The sequence below is a fragment of the Anguilla rostrata genome, chromosome 10 (assembly GCF_018555375.3).
Source record: "Anguilla rostrata isolate EN2019 chromosome 10, ASM1855537v3, whole genome shotgun sequence".
Lineage (NCBI taxonomy): Eukaryota > Metazoa > Chordata > Actinopteri > Anguilliformes > Anguillidae > Anguilla > Anguilla rostrata.
Window position 1 is genome coordinate 36,002,954 of NC_057942.1, and position 15,038 is coordinate 36,017,991.

Below are 15,038 nucleotides of genomic sequence, written 5' to 3' on the forward strand. Positions count from 1 at the left end.
ACTGCTGATGTTGTTCGGAATGCTTAGTTGTGAGCAGCCCATTCTGGGTACAGTTTCCATACCGTGCACAGTGCTTCAAAGCAGTATAATAAATGTACAGGGGTTAAAGGTCATCAGATTTTCTTTCACTGAATACACAGGAAAAAATAAATATCCCCTGAGCTCCTGAAACCTGGGAGAAAAGTGACAGAAAGATTTATGCAGCAACATTTTTTGCTGTTGAAATTGCAAATAGTGTTTTCTCATGCTAGCTAACCCATATCAAATGCCCTGCAATCCCTCTGGGTTGCACTCTCAAAAATACACATCCTCTGATGATTTTGTTTTAAATGTGTTCAAATGATATCAGTTCAGTGTTTTTTTTAAGTTTTTTATTTTTATTTTTTAGCAATGAGTAGTTTTGAAAGAAGACAAATAAATGATTCATTCACATAGCTCAAAAAACAGCCTTAAACACAGGCAACAGGTTCAAGAAAATAGTACAAGAAAAACATGTCAAAGGTCGCCTGTCACTACTGCAATGCAGTTACAGTATTGTTATGTCATGCCTAGGATGTTGTGTAGTTCTGATTTTGTTGGTTCATCTGTGATGTAATGTGCTGATTTGTCTGAATGAGAGGACATGACCCAGGCCCCGCCTTCTTTGTGTCCCTGTACAGGAATCAGCAGCCGGGGACCTTCAGTCGCCGCTCACCCCCGAGAGCATCAACGGCACGGACGACGAGAGGGTCACCCCGGACGCCAGCCCCAACTCTGAGCCTCGGCCGGAGCCCACGCAGAACGCGCTGCCGTTCCCACACAGGTAACGGCCCAGGAGAGCAAAACGATCTTTTAGAGTGGGAAGGGGAGACCGGGGAGAGGGGGAGGGACCACGGTGGGCCGTTTTTCCGGCATTCTCAGAAGCAGCTCCGCCTCCATGTGATCTGAGGAACAAACAGGCTGAGGCTAGGAAACGTTGTCAATTGTCGTTGTTAATATTGCAGGTCTAAGGGGCCTGCTGTTTTTTATTTTTTTTTTGTTACACAGCATTTAATAGATTAATTTAAAGAAGCACTTTGTTCCAGTTAACTCACCTCGCCTGGTTACTTGGGTCTGAATTGGTCGTTTATTTTATGGTGAAAACAAAAGCCAGCAAACCCTTCCGGTCTCCAGTTCCGAGGCTGCAGACTCCTTAATGAATAATGAATTTAGTCATAATGAATTTAGTCTGGTGCTCGATCCATTCATCCTTTCATTAGTTTTAATGAAATTATTGAAATCACATCAAAAATCGAAAAAAGCCTAACATTGTCCAGTGCACAAGGCTAATGAAGACCGACCCCTGTAGGAGATGATAAGTCATCTCTTTTGTAATGCTAACTGCTTCAACACTGATACACTTTGTAGCACATGAAAATGCATTTAATTTACTCGAAGAAGACAAATCAGCTTCAGAATTATTTTATTTCAGTAATGAAAGGCTTCAGTTGCCTATAAAATGATACCAAGGACTAGAAAACCAAATTCATACACCACTATGTTGTTAATATTTTTCAACCATCAACGTATTACATTTAACCAAGCAAAATGTGTGGAAATGCGCTTGATTTAATTTTGGTTTGTTTGCTCTTAAGAGTTTCTGTTGAGACATATCTTGACTATAAATCTTTCATATTTGACTTGACTGCCACATTTAAAAAGCACTTCCTGACCATTCATGCCCAAATCACTTTGTTAGTAAGATTTATAATTTATTTATTTATGTACAGCTAAAGGAATAAAATGTGCCCTTGTTCTCAAAGTAGAAAACTAAGCAACATATGTGAGGCACATCAAAGTACTGCACTTAGCAAAAAAAAAATCTGACATATTGCTCCTTTCGAGGGAGTTGATGTGGTGGTGACTTTTGGAGTGGTGGGAGGTTTGAGATAAATATCTGCCCAGCGACTGTAATAACAGTATCCTCATAACACAGGAAAAGAGCCTGATTGGTCTTTGGAGCTTTTCTATTCACTGATGAAAATACTTTTCACTCTCACAAATGTGTAAAATATACAGTACACAGTGCAAGATGGAGTCATCTACTAAGAAGGTTTATGTAGATATTTTGTTTACTGACCATGATTGGTTATTGTCTATTTCATGGGCCAATCACATGGTCCTCTGTGGTGATTTTTCCTGACATAATCTTCTCTCTGTATATTTATACAAAACATTTTGTCATCCAACAAATTGACAGAAAATTCACTTCTGTCAATGATATGCTTTCTATCTATTATTTTTGAGATACAGAAAATGCAGTTTTTGTGACTTTTTTGTTGTGTTCCGATTCTTACTTTAAAAATCAATCTTTCATGTTTTGTTTTTCAGACAAGAGTTAAAAACATATTGAGTCTTCTCATTCTAGACACAGATCTAGAATGGAGGTGCCATTCGTCAAGGGTAGAAGATGTTACTATAACTGAATTTCATCCTCAACTTTTTCTGATGTCTTGGCAAATTTGAATACATTCCTTTTACTGTTACTTCAATCTGTTGGTTTTATTTTAAATGCAAATATGTAAACATTTTAAATATTTCACTATGACATGAAGGTCAGTGATTATGGATAGTGAAGTGTTTTAAGTATTTCTCTGTTGTTTATCGTTATTATCGTTATCATCAGAATGAAGTAGATCAACTAGAACTTGTTATTGCAATTTTATATATTCTTATCCAGAAGTATATTAAATCATGTCAGTTTCTTCTCTTTACCTTTCAAAATGAAATTTAGAAGTCTTTTTAGAAATTATGTATCGAAATTGGGATTATCTTGGGCATATTATTTCACTTGAAGTTGTACTGTTTATATCAAATACTTCTATTATTTGTATTCTTATGTTTGTATGTAGTCGCACTTTCTGCTCTGTATTTTAATGCCGGTGCTGGGGTTAGACATTAAGTCTGCCTTAGGAGAACATGTGGAACATCAGACTTTGTGCATTTATTAAATGTGTTTCCTGGACTGTTCACAAATCTGCTGCAGTTCTCACCTTATTGGGGTTTTGTGATATTGTTGGTCTTATGTAATGACTTACATAATTGTATATGTGGGAGGTGGAGAGGGGGAATGTGCTGGAGAGTAGACACCACTGTGAGTCACTGCAGTATATACCGCTAGACTAATGACATAATAATCATCTGAATAATAATTAGATATTTTTTCATCCACTTTTTTGTATTATTATTATTATTATTATTATTATTATTATTATTATTATTATTATTGTTGTTGTTGTTATTATTATTATTATTATTATTGTTATTATTATTATTATTACAAAATAGTAACAAAACTGTAGTTCACTCATTAATGCTATATAAGACCTGGAGCCCAGAATCACTGATACGCCTGTAAACTCTTCTTCAGAGTAATTCTGTAAGGAAATGGTTTAGCATTAGAGTTGCTCTAGCAGACAGTGTGGGCACATTGATTTGTAAACGTTCCTCAATGCGCTGAAACTTCGGAAGGTTCCGGAAGCCGGTCCTATTTTCGTCTGACGGGTGGGCGGACGGCTCAATCCCGTCACGCCTGCGCTCCCCCAGTGAGTGGGATGCTTGAGCGCCGTGTGACTGCTACGTGGAAATGTCACAGTGGCGCCTGTGGCCGTGTGACTGCTCCATCGCACACGCTCTGTGGAAATGTCACAGTGGCACCAGTGCAACGCTCTGCTCCCACATAACAGGCTATTCAGGGAAGCTGCACGGTAAAATGTCCAGTGTTAACTCAACCCAATGGGGAATATAAATGTTATCTGGTAGAGTTGAATTAACACTGTTAGAGTTGAATGAACACTGGACACTTTGCTGCATGCTCATGCGGCTGCAGGCTTTGCTCTGCAGCAGTTATTTGAGGAGACGGTTTTGATTGTGTTAAGGCTCCCTGCAGAGGAGGAGTGTTAAGGATTGGTACAGCCAATGTAGACTGCTGTGCAGTCTGTAGGGGGGTGGCCTCATGAGCCATATGCATGTGGGCATGGGTTCGATCCCGGCCATGTTACCTATTGAGCTGTGATCCTTTCTCTATCTCTTACCCTCTCTGCTTTGTATCTGTCTTAATAAAAATAAAACACACACACACACAAAATGTGATGTGTTTTAAAATGTATTTTTTGGACTGGATTGTGACACCTGTGATATTGAAGATGGGTAGATGCAATCAGAGAAGCACAGTGTCTTTATAAAATAAGCCACAAAGTTTTCATGGCATTTTGACATTTTTATATGTGGGAGTGAAATAAGGGGGTGGTGGGCAGGGGATTGTTCTCCACTCACCAACTTCTCCACTGAGCGTGCTCAGTTTGCTTTGTGTGGATGGTGGGGGGGGGGGGTGGTTCAGGGAATCCACCTGAGTTATCTATACATCATCTGGGATCTGGGATCCAATATCAGGGTGGCCACTTGTCCCCTTCATCCCTTGGACATTTAAAGCCTCACAGTGCAGAAATATTAAGGCATTGTGGGTAATTGAATTGAGACCATGACTCTGACATGGTTCAGCTTTGTTTTCATTGCTCTGTGGCCCTTTGGGATGTTTCCTGTAGAGGGGTGTCAGTCATGCGCTCTGTGTGCTGCTACGACGTATGTGTGGGACTGTGAAAAACTCCCGTAGAGAGCTGTCAATCAAGCGTTCTGTGTGCTCCTAAGCATGACCTTTTAACTGTTGGCTGTCGGCGTGTCCATTGACAATGCCTCATTTATATCAACATTCAGCTTTTTATTGTTTTTGTTTTTTTAAATTGCAGAACGTCTTAATAACAAAACAGTGCTGATTATGTTCTCTTCATAGGGTTCTTCCTTCCTTAACCCTTTGATGAGTAGATTTTTAGAATGTTTTTTATTCAAAATTCAGTGTTCTAGAACTTCATTGTTTTCGGTTACCGGTAGTGATTGTTACATCAGCATTACAATTTTCAGTGAAGGACATTCTAATCACGTATTTCTGACCTCACAACTTAAAGAGCTAATGGACTAAATTCTCATTGTATAAGTCAGTCCCTGGATTGTGTTCTCTTTGATCTTCACAGCTTGTTTCAGGTGCGCATGTAGGTGTCTGTAAGCCCCCTCTCCTCCACTTATAAGAGCCTGACACGATTCTCCTTTACTTTTTCTTTTGATTTTTTGTGTTGGCATCAGCAGTCTGTGTGTATGTATTCCGATCCGGAGGTGTTGGCTGATGTAGGATGGAGTTTCTGTCCGTGTTCTGAATGGGAAGAAACATTGAATCTGAATCTTTTACTGGCTGCTTGCTCTATTGTCAAGATTTTCTGGATTTCATATTAATTAACAGATACTTTGTTATCCGCTTTTCCATTTGTGTTCTCTTTAAAACATGAGGTCCTGTGAACATCTGATTAGTGGCCATGGTGTTCAATATGAGAGCCTCTGATTGTCTTGATGATGATGTGTTCCTGAGTATCTGAGGATCTGATACATGTCAGTGATGATGAGTATCTGAGCATCTGCTTCATATCAGTGAGGATGAATAACTCAGTATCTGATTCATATCAGTGATGATGAGTATCTGAGCATCTGATTCATATCACTGATGATGAATATGTAAGTGTCTCAGTTGCGTCAGTTATGTTCAATGTCTGGTCAATGTAATAGTTTTTTAATATATGCATACTTGGCAAGTATGTTAAGTTGCGTACCTGGATAATCTCACCAGTATCACTTGTTGAGTAATTGATTAGTACCCTTGTTGCTGAGTGCATAAGCATCTGGTTTGTAGTGCCATTGAGTGTCTTAGTATCAGTTTTAGTCAGGGGATCGATGTACTCTATAACATGGTAGATTTGCTGCCTCTTTATGTTCATGTCTGATGTTGAATCAGATCCATTTAAATCACCTGCAAAATATGCAAATTTCCTTGGACAACTTACCTGAGCAAATTAATAAATGATTTATTTGTGCAGTAGAACTTTATTAAACCAAAACAGTAAAACATTGAAAAGGAAAACAATATTTTGTATTTAGCATTTATTTCAGTTGCTGTTATTAAAACATGTATATAACTGGAAAATGATGGAGATGCAGTCTCATGCTGTGGAACATTGATAGCATGTTAAAGTACATTTTATTTATACAGACTTATTTCCAAATAAAAATAAATTCTTAATTTCGCAATAATGCAAGAGAACAACCCACCTTCTTTGCTGCTTTAACATAAGTGGGAATTTGAAAGATTCATTCCCCATTTTCCCCATGTCTGTGGATCTTAGCTACGTAAGCACTATCACATTTTCAGCGGAACATGTAGAATGCAATTCCAGTTCTGTGAGTAATAACAAATTAAGTTCAATCATTTAGCAGTGACTCTTAGAACGCACCTTTGGCGAGCAACATCAATTTCAAAATCCGCGTTTCAATCGGGTCGAAGTAGATCATGTCACCGAGGAGAAGCAGCACTCAGGAGTCACTGTGCCGATCGAGACGGGAGAGCAAAAGAGAAAAAAGTGTGAAAATGTGATTAGGCTTCACTTACCGAAGCGAGTCCCTCTTGTATTCCGGTAATACCGCGAACACCGCTTCTCGACCGCGTCCTGAAAAAGACGAGAGATCGTAAGAGACAGCATCGCGCGCTCTCAGCCGGTGTCCCTGGTTCGATTCCGCTCCGGCGTGGAGCTTGTTTGCGGTTGGCTGAAGCGCGTCCTCTAAATGCTGGAGCCGGAGAGTTCTTGACTGCTCTTCTCGTGGCCCTCGAAGACGCTGGGCTTTTTAAACCAGCGCGGGTCCACGTGGCCGCGGCGGCTTTTCTCCGCGGGAGGGGAGGGGGGAGGGGGGAGGTGGTGGGGGGGGATCCGTGGGAAGAGGTGTCGTCCCGGGCGCTTGCGTCAGGCGGGGGGGAGGCGCGGAGGGGGCGGTGACGTTGCGTAAGTGCCTCGAGGGTGACGCGGGTCCGCGCGAATTAGCGCCTCGCTCTCTCCCTCTCGCGGAGCCGGGGAGGGGGCGGACGGAGCGGCGAGGGCGCCGTCGCCGGGGGAACGGAAGCGGGGACCACTGAGCCCTCAAAAATCGTCATTATTCAGAACTTGTGCCCTCCGGCAGAGAGTGGGCCCCGGAGAGAGAGAGAGAGAGAGAGCGAGAGTGAGTGGGGGAAACAGTCTTTCATGTTTGAAGTCATTCAGGCTAACTCAGGAGAATCCTGCTCAGGCTCAGCCAGCGGATACAGAACCCTGGCAAGCCAGCTAGCGGGCGTAGCGACACGTTCACACTCTGAAAGCCTGCTCAGATCTAACGCTAATCTTTGTAGCGTGATATGATATAAAGAACAGGAAATGCATTCACGCATAAATGATTGACTGAAGCCCCCCTGGGCTGTTTAGGTTTATGTGCAGTGTATTCATACCTGGAACAAAGAGACCCTAATCCTTTGATGCATTGGCATTGGTCCTTTGGCACTGATACTTTTTAGGGGCTTGCTGTCCCACGCTTCTCATCATCTTTCTTAAATGTTTAGTATTTGACTCTGGCTTTAGTGGTTGTCTCTCTCTGGTGTGCTCAATTCACAGTGGAAATGAGAGATTTAGTTTTATTTTTTAAATAATATTCCAGTTGAAAATACTTTTTTTGTTGCAATATTGAGTGTCGGATCTCACCTATTATTTCACTTTTTTAAAAGTATTTAATTAACCCTACAGGGTGCCTTTCACCGAATGCATGCTGGGATAGGCTCCAGCACCCCCCACAACCCTGCCCAGGATAAGTGGGTATAGATAATGGATGGATGGATAGATAAACCTCCAGGGTGTACTTGTGTTTATTAGTAGTGATTGACACAGAGACTCTGGGTAAATATTATTTCCCTAAAATTGTTTAAATTCTGTTTGTTTTTTTAGGTGAATGCATTTTTGAGTAAAATTTGAAACCACCAAAACCCCTCTTAGTTGTGTTGGCTACAGAGATTCTTTTTTTTTTTGTCTGAGATGGACAGGCTATCAGTCCTGTGCCTTGGCTTGGACTCACGCTTCTATGAGTCATGATTAACCATCTCTTACACTGGGAGATAATTATAGTTAACATCCAGCGGTAATGGAACTTATAATCACCAATTAAATTAATCCTTTTTTGAGAATTCACTTGATCCCTCAGAGAATGTTCATTCCCATATCTATCCATCATAATTATTTTCTTTTTTCTCTTTCGAGGGGTGGAAAGTGGCACGTCAAAAGCCACTGGAGGAGATAGATGGCACAGTGTTGTTATGCAAAGATGCTCAATATGTTGAATATTGTCTTTGTTACAAAATGGAGTTCGCGTGACAGATGTTAGGCAGCCTGCGTTTGATGATGTCATTTGGTGAGTCACGTACCATAGTGACTGCGCTTGCACCTCCAGCCTTCTGTTGATTGCAAATGTCACATTGTTTATTCATTTCTGTCCATATGCACAAAAAGAACATTCTTCATAAGCTATTGAAAAGACATGATTTTGCATAAATATCATTTTAGCTTCTTTATTTTCATACCATGTTGCACAGCTCTAAACCATTTTCTTTTTAAAATTCCAGAAACACTACTATTAAGATTAGATTGATATGACAGACGATTTTTAAGGTTGATAAGACAGCCAATCCGGCAGCAAGGTCGTACGGCTTCCATGTGATCATGTGATGTGTTTTTGTCAATCACATCGATGCTGCAAGGCCTTGTTGCTGATTGGCAGTCGTATCAACACTCATTAGAGGTTAAGTGGTGCATTTCTGAGGCCTCTGAAGTTTGGATGTTTACTACCGCATTTGGTATGATTTTAAAGACAAAAAGAAAGGAAATGCACTACATGGTTGTGATGATCCGGATTGCATTCGATAATTATCGTTGTGATATAGTCCTACTGCCAGCAAATAAAAGAAAAATAAAAGAAATAAAATTATATATGCATGTACCTTGTCTGGGAAACGTTTAGAATGGAACATTCTATGGTTGGAATTTGACCTGTTCTCCTCTGCACTTCATTGCAAACCCACCCTGGATACCTACTGCAGCTGTTCCTCAGTGTGCATTTGTCTGCTGGTACCCGCCGGCCCCCCCCCCCCCCCCCTTTTTAAAAGTTTATTTGAACCACTGACTGCAGAATGGTACCATTTGTCACCAAAATTAACTACAGCAGAACGGCGTCTTCAGATCTTTAGGAAGTCAAACTGCATTTAAGCAGCCCGGAGCTTGCGCTAAGGTCAGCATTGTAAAGAACTCAATACTGTCACATTAATTTAGACTCATGGTCAATCTGGACGGGTCAGGGTCCGGCCTCTAAACGCGGTCCAGGCCTGGGGCCCATTCCTCAAGTCGTCAACACGGCAAAGAGCATGCGGGAAATTGTTTTTCATGACCTTAAATTTGTTGTCTCGTGTAAGATTTGTAAATCTCTCTGATGAGAGCGGTGAAATGTATGAATAGTTATGCGCACAGAGGCAGACATTTATAGCTGACCTTTTTAGCGGAGTTCATACTACGACATTTAACGAACTCGTCGCCCTGTGTGGCATAATGGCTTGTGTCTTGCGTTTGGCTGTCCGCAGTTCTGCCATCAACAAGCACTGGGAGGCGGAGCTAGAGGCGCTGAAGAGCAACAACGCCAAGCTGACGGCAGCGCTGCTGGAGTCGACAGCCAATGTCAAACAGTGGAAGCAACAGCTGGCAGCCTATCAGGAGGAGGCTGAGAGACTTCACAAACGGGTGAGCATGTTGTTGAAATAGGTCATGTTATTCTGTTCTAATACTGGAAATTTTCCATTTACTGCTTCAATTGTTCAAATGGCTGTTGTACTACGAGACTCCTGGTGTAGTTGCTCCCCAGTAAATGATTACTATTATTACTACACCAAGGACACAAATCAAACGTAACAATATTACCTGCATTTTGAAGACCCGCAGAATGGTTTTATGAGTGAATAAAGGGCAAGGAAAGATTTAGTTTCTAGCTATGCTACCAGCATTTCTAGTCTATCAAGGGCCAATGGGCATGGTTGATACAAATAATGTATAGATATCATTTAACGTAGTTTATTAATCTTATTCACATATTAGAAACTAATGTTGCAGAATAGCTACAATGAAATATGATGAAGTCATCCTTTTGAACCCTGTCAAAGCAATGGAAATTATGTAATGATAAAGTGCTGGATTTTGTGCTAAACCTGGGTGGCAGTGGCACATTGGTCAGTGTTGCTTTAGCGTAGCGTGCTACTCTGTCTGTGTCTGTCTGTAGGTGACGGAGCTGGAGTGCATGAGCGGCCAGACCAACGTGATCAAATCACACAAGACAGAACTCAACCACACGATAGAGGAGCTGGAGTCCACGCTGAAAGCCAAGGAAGAGGTGCTCCTCAACATCCAGCTCATGCTCTTTTTATATTGTAAACGATAATATGAACACTAACTTCTGTGTCCCCTGTAAAAGAATTTAAAGCTTCAGTTCATGTATATGCGGGTTTTGCATTTTACTTTCAGTATTTTTGTCTTGTTTTTGGGTTAAGGATTTGGCTTGTGAATTTGTCTTGATTTTGGCTGTGCAGCGCTTGAACTTCAGTCTTTGCTCTACTGGATCTGCCAGGCATCTTGGACTTGCAATGCCTGCTACATCTTTTTTTCAGATTTTCAAGTGTGAATGACATTTTTCCAGGGGGAGTGAATCATCCACAAGATGCATTATTTTGAGTGTTATCAAATTTGAATAATATTCAAGAGACACTGTCAAAGTGTGTCGGATCTTTTTCCTCAAACCCAAGCTGATCAGGAAGGGTCAGAATATTTAATTCCAACATAAAATAAGGAAAGGATGAATAACTTCATATAAAAAACATTATGGCAAATGTCTCTTCAATATACATTAATGAACAAATGCCTATTCAATGTACAATAAACAAATTCCTCTGCAGCTTAAAAGAAAACTGAATTGAGTTTCTCCCTTTCTCTTTATAATTTATATAAAGGGAAATTTTATATAAATTATAAAGCCTTTTCTTTTGAACAGCAAATAACAAGGAATTCTGTGAATAGGAGGGTTGTCAGAGCATAACTTTAAATTTAAAAAATTAATCCTGCAGGGGTAGACAATCATTTAAACTAGTAGACTTGCAATGGTTAGCCAAGTCTAAATCTGCTAGTCACCCTAGCAAAGGTGACCCAGCATAGGTGTGTTTTTGAATAGAACACCTTGAGAATATCAAGGCTTCCAAATTATCTTACAGCTGACAATAAAAGCAATGAAAATCTCAACCAAAAGTTCCTGAAAGACCAGCTGAATTCCCAGCTAAAATAAAACTACTGACATCATGGGAAAATAGTCAGAGGTGGTAGGATCAGAGAAGGAACCTGGATGTGTAATTTCCTGCCTCATTTAATGCCAACAGGAAGGGTGTCCTCACACTCTCATTGGGCAAGAGAAAATACACCACAGCTGCTCTTAATGACCAATTAATTGACAGTCATCAAGGCACTGATCAACAGCTGATCCACATAGCCCTATAATTAAGTGCTGAGTCAAAGGGATCTCAAATCGAGTGAGGTAATCAAACTAGGAAATAATCAAACCAAGCACAAATGAAAAGATGCACTGACAGAAACTAGCAAGTACCATAGGATAGGTAACCGCTACAAAAGTTTGAATTCAACAATGCTTTTTTTATTTTAGAAAATTAAAGTCAGAATTTTTTTTCATTTGTGCTGTATTTTAAAATTTAATAAGGTCAAAATATCCACCATACTGTCTATGTAGATTGAGAGTAGCTTGTGAAATGTATTGGCAAAGCTGATGAACTGAGTTTGCATTGCATTGCATTGCTGCAGGAAATGGAACGGTTGAAAGATGAGGTGGAGAATGCCACCCAGCTGCAGACCCAAAGAGACTCAATCGCTGAGAAACTACAGGTGCGCTAATTTTCATTTCCACAGATATCAGATACATTCACAGAGAAAAGGATCATCGCCTTAGCACTCCCCTACCAGCCATTGTCTACCAGAATGGTCATCATGTATCAGTGGAGTTCGACAGACAAGGAGTATAATTTATTTATATCATTTAGTAATGATTATAAACTATATTTCATTCCAGCATTTATATTGTAACCATTAAGGGTGGAGATAGATGAGACATTCAGACCCATTTGTATCACTCGTGTGGTGTTTCAGTGTTAGTAGCCACTAGCCAACTGTGACTTTGAGTTTGTAGCGGCAGGACATAATCCATTGTTTTCATGCCAGGAGCGGAGACTGAATTGAGAAGATGCTGTATTATTGATTCCTTTGGTTTGCTGTTGTGGATGAAAGGCTACCCCGGCCTGGCCAGTATACCCACAATGCACTTGTGCCTCTCTCCAGGAGACAGAGATGAGGAACCAGGGCCTGGAGGCCCAGCTGAGGGAGGTGGAGAACCGGCTGGAGAGCAGCCAGCTGCAGCAGGAGGCCTTCAGGAAGAACCTCAAAACCCTGCTGGAGATCCTGGACGGGAAGATCTTCGAGCTCACCGAACTGCGGGACAGCCTTGCCAAGCTCGTTGAATGCAGCTAGAGCACCGCCCAACACCAACATCAGCTAGAGCTCCCCCTTCCAAACAACATCAACTAAATCTTCCTCCCCCACACCAACATCAGCTTGAGTTCCCAGTGCCCCACACCAAAATCAGCTAAAGCTTCCTGTGCCCTCACGAACATCAGTTAGAGATCATTCCCCATCCAAAAAACTTCAGCTAGAGCTCCCTCCCCCCACCAACATCAGCTAGAGCCCCCCCACCCCAACCCACACCACCACCATCAACATCAGTTAGAGCTTTTTGTGCCCCCAACAAACATCTGCTAGAGCTTCCCACCAACATGAGCTACAGCCCCCCCCCCCGCCCCCAACTCAGCGAAGTAACCCCACGCAGTGCTCGCCACGACACACAGACTCAAGGAGGGGCCACCCAGGGAGTCCTGCCTGCCTGCGTTTTCCCGCCTTTCCCAGCAGGAGCGCCATTGTTTCCATTTGAACGTAAAGCGAACGACAAACTTCTACTGACTTTTTTTTTTACGTTGGTAGAATTCTTTTGTAAGAAAATATTCAATATGGTCTTTCTTTGGTTTCTTTACATTTTCAAGAGGTGGTATATTCTGCGTATTGTGCCTCTATAAAGCAGGTAAGAACTTTTAAAATTTATCAATTAATAAGGTACACCTTCACCAACTGGTTTCTGTTTTCCTCTTGTGATTTCTGTGTAATGACGGACATCATCAACCTGAGCTATGGCGGCACATTGGAACGATGGAGATTGCATACGTTGTCCTCTTCAGAATCCCTCCACTGGCTTTCTACAGAATTCCTCCAAATCGGCTCCTTGACAAAATAGGAGTCACCCAGCCCCCCCCCTGATCCGAAAAGGCTTCTGTTTCTCCCAGATGTGACTGCCTGCCAGGTCCTGGATGAGACGAACACAGGAAAGTCACAATTCAACAGAACGACAACTGCGGAGAGGAGCGCGTGTGGATTTAGTGTACAGAAGAGACGAAAATACACTGAGCAATACAAGAGAGAGACAGAGCTTCTGGGAAACAATGCTTTCTCCCAATCAGGTATTTTATTACTCTCCCTGAAGTGGACAGTACAGCGAGACCCTCACTTCAAAGGAACTCCGCTCCAGTGCAGTGCTGAGATTGGTCAGCAGTGAATATAAAGCAGTCTTTCATTTCTATATATTTGTTCTTTTTATATGTCTATAAATCACATTTATACTCCTTGTAAAAAAAAAATGGAACTACTGTATACAGGACTTGAATCTGCAATGTTTTCCCATTTGTTGCCGGAAGAGCAACGGTAGACTTGACTCCCTCACCTTTCTGATATTTCGCTGAATATTAATATAATAATTATGATTATTGTAAGAGATATTGAAATGAAGGTGGTTTTGTTTAGACCTCAAATGATTTTTGCTTTTTTTTTTTCTCTTTTTTCTAAAATATGATACTTGGGTATTATAATTGTATTTATAGGTGTGAAATATGGCAATATTTTTTATCTATTTAAAATCAGATCAATTGAACAAAAATAAAAAACAGCCACTTGAACAAAGAAATTCAGTATTGATGTGATGCAATTATTGATTCATACAAAAAAAAAACCCAAATATGATTCCCCGTGCAGTGATAATGCTCAAAGTGCCCTTGGTACAACAATACATCATTAAGTAGATTATTCCATCACAGTTTGCCGTTTATCCCTTCCAAAAATCTCTGATTATGCAGAGAAGACATACTCTAGAAAGGTTGTTTAAGAGCTCATAGCAGTTCTGGTTCATTTACACCAATTGAATGGAGCTGTTAGCAGAATGTGTGCTGAAGTAAGCATTATTCTTACACGTGCAATTAGAATGTAGTTAAACACTACTTGTAGTGAATCTTCACAGCGTTGTGATTAGCTTTAGATAATAAAAAGAGCTCATATTGCAGGCATACATAAAATACGTATGTATGCTTATGAAAATGATATTATGTAAGCATTTCTAAGACATAATGAATGCTACATTGGGTCACCAAAATGATTTTAAAAAAACATAACTGCCAGATAAAATTAAAAAAAAAACTGAATTTCTAACTAGTTTCACCCTGTTAGTTCACAGGCAGTTTGTACTGCATTATTAGCAGCAGAGAGGACCGGCTGTGTGTACTTACTGTTCTCTACCCTGTGTTCCGAGGCAGGGTCAAGGCATTATGTTCCGGAAGAATCCAATCAAGGCTCTGCCAGCTCTATTTTTAAATACAGTGACAGTGGCCAAACCTGAACAAATTGTGCCTTTTAAATTCACCTCAAGGAATGTCGAATTGTTTCACGAACGCAAGCTGTTCAATGCAGACAAATTTGGCCGATTCTGCCGTTAACCTTTTCATACAAACCCCGCCCCCACCCCCCTTCCAAAAGGAGAGCAGGCAGCCCACCCTCCTTCTGTGCTTTTTACACTTTCTTCAGATGGGAAAGCAGAGAGAGTTAAAGACAGAGCTGGGATCACAGTACAGAAAGTGTCACAGCCAAGAATCAAACCCGCAGTGACAC

General features: G+C 41.0%; 1 protein-coding gene across 2 annotated transcripts in view; it reads left to right on the forward strand.

Annotated features, from left to right (window-relative positions):
- Positions 1–13,343, forward strand: part of LOC135233338 (homer protein homolog 1-like) — a 54,174-nt gene extending 40,831 nt beyond the window's left edge. For both annotated transcript variants that reach the window (XM_064296766.1, XM_064296765.1), the window contains 5 exons: positions 660–802; positions 9,539–9,695; positions 10,228–10,338; positions 11,808–11,888; positions 12,339–13,343. In XM_064296766.1, the coding sequence (XP_064152836.1) occupies positions 660–802; positions 9,539–9,695; positions 10,228–10,338; positions 11,808–11,888; positions 12,339–12,527 (681 nt within the window). In that variant the 3' untranslated portion in view covers positions 12,528–13,343. The remainder of the gene's footprint in view (positions 1–659; positions 803–9,538; positions 9,696–10,227; positions 10,339–11,807; positions 11,889–12,338) is intronic.
- The last annotated feature ends 1,695 nt before the right edge of the window (positions 13,344–15,038 follow it).